This window comes from Brachypodium distachyon, chromosome 1 (genome assembly GCF_000005505.3).
Source record: "Brachypodium distachyon strain Bd21 chromosome 1, Brachypodium_distachyon_v3.0, whole genome shotgun sequence".
Classification (NCBI taxonomy): Eukaryota; Viridiplantae; Streptophyta; class Magnoliopsida; order Poales; family Poaceae; genus Brachypodium; species Brachypodium distachyon.
This window is the reverse complement of record NC_016131.3, coordinates 46,076,959-46,086,440: the sequence shown is the minus strand read 5'-3', so window position 1 is coordinate 46,086,440 and position 9,482 is coordinate 46,076,959. Positions and strand designations below refer to the sequence as shown.

Here is a 9,482-nt window from a genome sequence, read left to right as displayed (position 1 = left end):
TGTCTAAAAATTATAAAGACACAATGCAATGTCTTTACGAAATGTCTAAAAATTATAAAGACACAATGCAATGTCTTTACGAAATGTCTTATTGAACGTAGAGACGGTATACTGTCTCTATGCAATGTCTAAAACAATGGAGACGTTTTATTAGTGTCTCATCACACGTAGCGACACTGTCCGTAGTGGCAGTTTTGTGGCATTGTACAAAGTGTGTCTAAAGTTATGTAGAGACAATTATAGTGTCTCTACAAACCAAAAATAGTGTCTCTACGGGCTATTTCTCTTGTAGTGCCGGCCGTGGCTCGAACGACCCTTCTTCACACGCAAGCCGTGCTGGAGGCAACCCTCTTGGCCAGTCACCTGCTCCTAGGCACTGACTCGGGTAAGTTGCCAGAAACTTGTCTCATCTCGAGATCCGTTGTTTTCAAAACTGACTTTCTTGTCTCCACACGTAGACTGCGTAACCTAGCATCACATAGTGACATAGATCCCATTTTAGAGGCAAGAGGGCTCACTTGGCTCCAAAATGGTGCCTTGGTGGCATTTTTGGAGCTCCATAATGGCCCAAATGAAGGCATTTTGGAGCCAAATGAGCCATATTGGCTCGAACATGGTGACTTGGTGCCATTTTTGGGCCATTTGGCTCCAAATGAACCATGTTGGCTCCAAAATGTTGACTTGTTGGTAAATATGGCTCATTTGGCTCCAAAATGCCACCAGGGCACTATTGTGGCTCCAAATGAGCCATATTGGCTCCAACATGGTGCCTTGGTGTCATTTTTTGGGATCCAAAATGGAGACATGGTGGCATAATGGAGCGAAATGGCTCGTTTTGTAGCCAAAGTGGTGCCTTGGTGGCATTTATGTGCCATTTGGCACATTTATGCGACCAAGTTACCATCTTGGAGCCAAATGAGCCATATTCGCTCCAAAATGGTGCCATCGTGCCATTTTAGAGCATTTAGGGGTCATTTTTTGAGCCAAATGAGCCATATTTGCTAAAAAATGATTCCATTGCAACTTTTTTGAGCCAAATGGCTAAATTTCGCTTCAAATACTACAATTGTCACTTCATTGACTTTATTTATATCTAATTATGCTTATTCCAACTCCATTTTATAGGTTTCTACTGGTGCAATGGGTGGTGGATGTTGAAGGTGCCCGAGTCACCATCTTGTTGTGTATGAACACTACCTTGTAATATGTTGCTACCATGTGATGAACACTTGTAATACTTTTGTTGTGAGATATGTGATGTTTATATGCTTGTGATGTGAATGCTTATGTGGATGCGTCTATGATTTTGTGTGGATGTATTGCTGTGACGTGGATGAATATATATCTGTGTATATGTGCTATGAAAATTTTCAAATTGCTGCGATAAAAAAAAACAAAAAAAAACCCTTTGCCGGCGGCCACAGTCCTAGCCGCGGGCAAAGGCTGAGCGCGGGCACGCACCAGATCGTGCCACGTGCCCGCCCTTTGCCGGCGGCTTTTTCCCTGGCCGCCGGCAAAGGTCCGACATGTGGGCCACACCGTGGCACGAGCGGCCAGCTCGGCGTGCCACGTGCCCACCCTTTTCCGGCGGCGTTTTCCCTGCCGCCGGGAAAGGCCCGACATGTGGGCCCAGCCGTGGCACGCGCGGTCTGCTCGCGGCGTGCCACGTGCCTGCCCTTTGCCGGCAGCTTTTTCCCTGGCCGCCGGCAAAGGCCCGACATGTGGGCCCAGCCGTTAATGGCACCGCATGCCGTGATCTCCTTTTCTTTGCCGGAGGCCGTCGTTTCGGCCGCCGGCAAAGGCTTCGCCGACGGACCTGTGAGAAAGCCGCCAACAAAGAGTTCTTTGCCAGTGGATCTCCGTGCCGACGGGCTTTGCCGGCGGCTCCGGAAAAAAGCCGCCGGCAAAAGCTTTGCGGGAGGCAAAGGTGCCTTTGCCGGGCCGCTTTCTCCCGTAGTGAATGGAGAGTAAGTTACAATAAATCCAGTTAAAGTTCATCGGTATTATTAGATACATGTTTCTCTTCTTTTTCGAAAACACCGGTACTATAAATTTATTCTACTATTCCGTATAAAAAAGTTGTACTAAATCAACAACATTTATTATGAATTGGAACGATTACTCTGACTTTTAGCAGTGAACTGCGCACAAAATTACTCGTGACGGCGCGTAGTCACGCCGATGGCATCTTGCGAACCAAACCACAGCCACCCGTCCCGCGTGGCCGCGCGTTCCGTGGGCCGTGGCTCGCGCGCGCGTGCATCAACCGTGGGCGTCAGGCAGCTGGCCGCAACGAAGAACGCTTCTAACCCGGAAGGCCGAAACAACGAAATGTTCGTGCGGTCTTGTTCCCTTTCTTCGTGGTCGGCGGCGGGCGGAGCAGCAGCAGCCGCGCGCGCCTCCGCTAACGCTCCTCCTCTCCCCTCCTCCCCCGCTTTGCCACCGTCCAAGCCCGGGCCCAGGTCCATGGCCTCCACCTCTGCCGGCGCCGGCGCTGGCCGCGTCCGCGTCGCGGTCGTCGGCGATGTGGTACTCTTCTCTAACTAGTTCTAAACCGTTTGGCCCTCCCTTCATTGTGGGCGATGTGCTTCGGGGCGTGGAGGCTGGGCATGAATACTTGCTGTTTAGCGTTTTGATTCTTCATTGAGGGGAGTCGGAACCAGATGAAGATGGGATTGGGCACTGAAGTCTCTGCTCGCTAACCTAGTTATTTCAGTTAGGCTCCGATTTGGATGTTACTCCCTCCGATCATAATAAGTGTCTTGGTCTTAGTACAAAATTGTACTCCCTCTGATCCATATTAATTGTCCAAATATGGATGTATCTATGCTTAAAAGACCTCTAGAACTCTAGATACATGTAATATTTAGACAACTAATATGGATCGGAGGGAGTACTAACTTTGTACTAAAACCAAGACACTTATGATGGATCGGAGGGAGTACAACTTACAAGAAGGTTCAGTGGTGTTCGTTAATGTTGGATGGCGAGTTAGATGTCTTACCGTTGCTGTATTGAAGATGAAATTCTCAAACTCATCTGGACCAAGAGTTGGTTTATTGGTGAGAAAATATTTCTCCATTTTCCTTTGAGGTTTCATTCTGTCGTTCATGGAGAAAGGACAGAGCTAGCGAGAATATATTGGGGGGGAATGCATTCCCTGGCTTCAACCAAACACTAGGGTGGGTCTTTCAGATACTTGTTATGCTGCTTATCAAACATGGGCGGTGGCAGATGCGTGGAGCTTGGAGTGAAAATTACAAGGGGACGATACATGTATTAGGCATTTTAGTTGGGACAATTTTCAACCTTAATCACCCAAGTAACCTTAAAAATATTGCTCAAAGGAGCTGATTGCCCTTTTTCTCTCGCAGAGGTTACCCCCCGGTTTGCATTTACAAATGAAACGAACAGTGAGAAGGGGAAGGGATCCTTGACTTTCATTTTATCAAGTTTGGCTTTATTAAACCATCAAAGTAAACAAAATAGATGTGTTATAATTTATATCATATACGCCTAGAAACTCATGTAATGAGAACAATGCTTTAATTGGGTGTCATGCACTGATCCTTGCAGCACAATGATTGGAACCTTGATGAAGATACAAAAGCCCTACATGTTCTTCAGGTATTGCACATTTATATCATGTATGATTCCAGTCTATTGTATCTGGATATCTCATTATTATATCTGCATTTCATTGTTGTAGCTTCTCCCTAGCAATTACATTGTACTCCCTCCGATCCATAGTAAATGTTGCTGATTTAGTATAACTTTGTACTAAATCAACGTCACTTTTTATGGATCGGAGGAGTATGTTTTACTAATGAGCTGGCCTCCATATGCTTGCCACCTATACTTAATCATGTTACACATGTATGTCCCAGCAGTGATTTTGGAAGTTGACAGAAAATATTCATGCTACAAATAATTTCTATATGCTTATTTTGTTATCCAGAAGCTCTAACTTGTTCGATTTGAAATGCAGCCTGATCTGGTACTTTTTACAGGTATGCCCCTTTTTCTGCTATTTCTGTATTACATGATTTGCCCAATTTTATTCGTTAATGAAGTGCATGCTATGTAATTATTGCTTTTCATCTCCCTTTTGTTCTCCTCTATGTATGGCAGGTGACTATGGCAATGAGAACGTCCAACTTGTCAAAAGCATTTCAGATCTTCAATTTCCAAAGGCAGCAATTCTTGGTAATCATGATTGCTGGCGCACACATCAATTTTCAGAGAAGTAAGAGTCATATTTTCATCTAGTAAGGAGAAAGTATAAAATAACTGCACTAAGCTTTTCTGAAATCATGGTTTGCTCTGTTTCCTGGTTGGTACTCAGGAAGGTAGATCGTGTCCAGCTTCAGCTTGAAAGGTATGATCCTTTAGTATGCTATGAGTTGCATTTTAGGAGATTTTGTTGGAGAAACTGCCAGCAAATTAGTCGCGCAGGTTTGCACAATTGCTGCTATGCTCTTCAATTGTACCATGACACTGTAACCACCATAAGATTCCTAGCTTTACTGGCTGGGCATTTCATTATTTGTTCCTCTTTTTATTCAGATGCAAAGAACAAAGTTGAAAAATACATAGACTCAAGAGGGAGTGGTCCGAGTAACATGCGGTTAGGAAGAGAAAAAAAGGAGAGCTAGTTCCCAGGCATATTCAAATTGACTAGTCGGCAGTGCCCAAGTTTTTTTTTTTCTTGAACATGCCCCAAATGCATGTAATTTTGTAGTAGAAGAAAGCATCTAGACAATGCGATACTTACAGCTGAAACCCAAAAGGAAAAAGAAGAAGAAAGGAAACCAAAACTAAACTTAGGCTAGCGAAAAAATGGCAAAAACATCGCACGCCTAACTAGTCCAAGTTATAGAAGCACGGGATGATTCTGGGGTATTGGCAGTCTTCGGCAGACTATGATTTTGCTTTGGTGAATAGAACTTCTCTTTCGCTTCAGTGAACATGTGGCTAATAATACTTCTTTCTGTTTTTGCCTTTTCTTGTAAATATCAGCCTTGGTGAGCAGCACGTTGGATACAACTGTCTGGATTTTCCAACAATAAAGCTGAGTGTTGTTGGCGGGCGACCATTTTCTTGTGGGGGTGATAGGTTATTTAGACCAAAGCTTCTGTCAAAACGGTTGGTAAGAGATGTACTAACCAATAGATACATATGTTTCTCGCCTGTTCTGTTAGATATATATTTGTCATGAATTTATTTTTACAAACAATATTGTCCTTCTCTTCTGCCCTTTTTTAATTGTGAACTTAAAGCTGTTATGTGAATTTGTTCAGTCAGGGCTTGGTAGTACAATGAACAGTGTCAGATATCATATTTTATTTGTTTTTCATGTCAAGTGTCACTGAATTATTCATCTGAAACAAGTTTTGCTGTATTTTCTAGTAGATAAACGTATAAACACCAGGATGCCAAGCTTAAAGGTTGATATCCTACATTCTAGATTAGGGAGATTCCAAGTTGTATCAGTTTCTTATCACATAATTGACTACTTTTGCTAGGCAGTAAAAATGTAAGTGCAGAATTAATGTGACCTCATCCTTGTCCAACAATGCACCAAAAGTATTACTGTATTTGCTAGTAAACATCAGGATTTCAAGCTTAAAGGTTCTTATCACATACAAAGGATGTCTACGTTCTAGATTAGGGAGACTCCGAGTTGTATCACCAGGCTCGTTTCTTATCGTGTACTTTACTACTTGTGCTAGGCAGCTTAATTGTAAGTGCAAAATTAACATGACTTCATCCTTGTTCACGAGCACTACATATTATTGGTGCTTATAAGATCTAGTAATAACATGTTATATGCCGTAATCTCAAACTACTGCTAGGAAGATGAATGCTCTGGACCTGATATGTAGAGTAATTGGCTGCCTAGTTGATTTTGGTCATGGAACTATGTAGGTATGGTGTCGACAATATGGCAGGAAGTGCAAGGAAGATATACGACGCTGCCTCAGGTGCACCGGAGGAGCATTCTGTCATACTGCTTGCACATAATGGACCGACAGGTCTCCAATCATTCAAATAACCAAGTTGCACCCATATCTTATGTAGCTTGTAACTGGGATGTTTTATGCCCTAACATGCCTACCTTCAATTATGGCTACATGCACAGGTCTAGGTTCAAGAATGGCTGATATCTGTGGACGGGATTGGGTAGCTGGTGGTGGTGACCATGGTGATCCAGGTTTGATATTCACGACAATACTTCCCCTCTAGTTACCTCTGTCTCAATCAGTTGTTTTTTCTTGTTTTTTGAGACTATCCAAGCAGTTCCTTCATATGGCATCTTTATTTAAAGAGAATTTACATGGTATCTTTTTTTTTAATGAAAATTCATATGACAACTGAAACAAGAACCTATGCAGATCTGGAACAAGCGATATCCGACCTGCAAAGACAAACAGGGGTTTCAATTCCGCTGGTCGTGTTCGGCCACATGCACAAGAGCCTAGCTTATGGGGGCGGCCTCAGGAAGATGATCGCCTTCGGAGCCAACAAGACCATATATCTGAACGGAGCAATCGTGCCTAGAATGAAGCACGCTGCCGCAATCTCCACCAGGGAACGAGATGGGCTCCAAGGACTGGGATCCATGGCACCCACTTCGCGTGCATTCACCATCATTGACCTCTTTGATGGTGCCGTCGAGAAGATCTCCGAGGTCTGGGTACTGGTTAGTGGTGTCGGGTCTGAGCTCGAGGAGGAGACTGTCCTGTACAGGCGTCCACGTGAGCATATGTGACATCCGGACTGGTATAAAGATGGTGTACATGAATTGTAACTAAATTTGCTGTGGCGAAGCTGAAGCTGTTTAAAGAGTGCAAATTGCTTCGTCACAAAAATGCATAGCAGGGAGATACTGCCCTCCTGCAGGCGCATTCCATCTCGTCGTTTTGTTGTTCTGGTTGCCCCCTGCTAAATTGATCATCATGACTATTGGACCCTCTGTTATCTACTCCGTACCCAGTAAGAGGTTCCTTGAAGTAAGAACTACTACGTAACATGTTATGTTGTCTGGATCTTTATCAAGCTACCCTGGCTCTCTTTAACATTGTGTAACATCGAGCCCTGGATGCCATTACACACACAACATTTTCAATGAATTAATGCATTTCTTTTCTGGGGATTTGAATCCGTGCAAGTAGTGTGTAATACTTTTGGTTTCTTTTTTTCCCCTTTTAGAAAAAGATCTGAATTTTGATGACGATGAGCAACTTGCAAGAGCTATTCAGGGAAGTTTCAATGTTTATTTTAGGGCAAAAGTTTCAATGTTGTATCACCCCTCATGTTTTTTGCTTTTTTAGCGGACCCTTCATGCTTGTGATACGTCGTGGATGATACCCTACCTGATATGTAAAGGACATGGCCCAGCCCAGAAAGAGCCCTCTTTCCCTCTGCCCCCTGCTTCTGTCTCGACCTAGGCGGCGGCCTGTGGCGACTCAGGCAGTCAGGCGAGCTCCTCCCCTGCGAAGCTCCAGCGAAGCTCCGGGTTATCAACATACTGAGGAGAGCTAAAATGAGCAAAGATTATTGATCTTGAGCCTCGTCAGTACCTTCTCCAGTACGATACACAAATAATTCGTTATGTGATCATTGACCTCATATTTGTTGGACCCAGATGAGCTGCCAGTATGTTGATATGACCTGACCTCCTGAATTTTCTTTGTGTTCTTTGCAGATAATTTACACGTTCTCGATTCTAGCTCATGAGAGACGATCGATGCATTTGTGGTTGCAATTTAAAGGTGGTGCTCCGTATTTAATTCTTGTGTTCATTTAATGAGATAGAAAATGTACTCCGTCCATCCTAAAATAAGTGACTTGGAGTATATTTTTCATCTCCACAACTTATCAAAAAGGAATGTTCTTCTATCTTTTACCATATGCAGTCCATCCCCAAACTATAAAAACCGATTACCAAATGTTAATTTCACCCTCTGTGAAGCTATATGTGTGCCGGCTTGTCATGATTTTGTTCATGGACTTGTCACGTCGGCCTGTTAAATTGGCATCACTTTCTTTTCTAGCCCCTAATGTAATTTATTTCCGTTAAAAAGCAAAAAAAAAAAACTCTAAGTAGACACGTGTGACAGAAAGTTGATGATGGCGGCAGGAGAATGCAACAGTGACGACTTAGACGACTGGTGCGCAGTCGACACTGCTACAACACTCAGGTCTCACCTTACTTGTGGTAGTTTTGCATGCTACTCATGCTAAGTATTCAAATTTATCAAATATAAATGTATATATACTAAAAAACGTCTAAATATATGTAATATTTTGACACTTAATATGACATGAAGAGAGTACAACATTTGCGTACACAAGTAGACCTTGAATTGAAATGAATTCACCTTATAAACTTAGCCACCGGTAGCATTTTTTTTCCCATGCGAGGGAAGAAAAATGTACTGTAGTTACTATTATACCTTTGGGTTATACACATCTGTAATCTCCTATGTTTTGCTTTCTCTTGTAATTATGATTTTACATTACTTACAAATTCCCAATCTATTTGTCCTATGTGTTACTCGCAAAAAAAAAGAGTACTAGACGGGCGATATGATAAAGGCAACGCATTTCAGTGAAAACTTGATTTTTTTTTATCATGACCGTTAATTTTTAAATTAACAGTCCAAATGAAAGGTGAAACTTGTAATCACTCCCGCTTGGGAACTATGTAAAATTCTCCAACCGTAGACATTCACAAGTGTATTTTAACGTGTACAAAGATTACTGGTGAATCAATATACTCATGTATTCACGGTGTTTGGGATAAGATGTTTACTACCAAAAAATTGGATCAAATCAACCTGTTTTCTTTTGATTTCACAGAAAATCTTAGAACAAAGCACGGCTGAAAAATTGGATCAAATCAACAAAACTGACACATAAACAATTTCCTTTTGAATTCATCAAAAAAAACCGAAACAGTTCACCACCAAGAAATTGGATAAAAGAAGCAGGGATCTCGCCGTCGCCTCCGTTGGATTCCGACGCCGCCACGCCGCCTCCGCTGGATTCCGCCGCCGCCGTGCCGCCTCCGCTGGATCCCGCCACCACCGCTCCGCGCTGCTGCATCTGCTGGTCGCCGCCGCCTCCATCGTGCCGCCCTGCTGGATCCGCTGGTCGCAGCCGCCTCTGCTCGATGCCACCGCTGCTGCTGGAGACGCTGTCGCGCCGCCTCAGTTGGATCCACGCGATGCCACCATTGCCACCTGAACTCGCCTCTGCTCAATCCCGTCTAGATTTTTCTCGTTCCTTCAGCCGGCGATTCCGCGCGTGAGTTTATCCGGGCCTCTGGAGGTCCGTAATGTTTTCTGATTGTAATGGGCTTAAAACGGGGGTAAAAGAATACCTAAACGGCCAACCAATCATGATGCTGGACTTCCATCGGGAAAAAAATGCTCCGTGTTTTACACCGGTTTTGGATCAAAAAACGGTCTTCCAAT

At 43.5% G+C, this 9,482-nt stretch overlaps 1 protein-coding gene across 3 annotated transcripts; it reads left to right on the top strand.

Moving 5' to 3' along the window:
- The first annotated feature begins 2,282 nt into the window (after positions 1-2,282).
- On the top strand, positions 2,283-7,162 carry LOC100828474. 3 transcript variants are annotated; one of them, XM_003564153.3, is made up of 9 exons: positions 2,283-2,529; positions 3,577-3,627; positions 3,989-4,010; positions 4,132-4,246; positions 4,346-4,378; positions 5,020-5,145; positions 5,929-6,035; positions 6,143-6,214; positions 6,396-7,162. In XM_003564153.3, exons 1-9 carry the CDS (start codon positions 2,332-2,334, stop codon positions 6,770-6,772), a joined length of 1,101 nt encoding a protein of 366 aa, XP_003564201.1. In that variant the 5' UTR covers positions 2,283-2,331; the 3' UTR covers positions 6,773-7,162. The 3 variants fall into 3 exon arrangements, with proteins under 3 accessions (XP_003564201.1, XP_024313104.1, XP_014753341.1); XM_024457336.1 differs by lacking the exon at positions 2,283-2,529 and adding an exon at positions 2,536-3,062; XM_014897855.2 differs by lacking the exon at positions 2,283-2,529 and adding an exon at positions 2,924-3,476 and having other exon boundaries at positions 3,959-4,010.
- Positions 7,163-9,482: the final 2,320 nt, after the last annotated feature.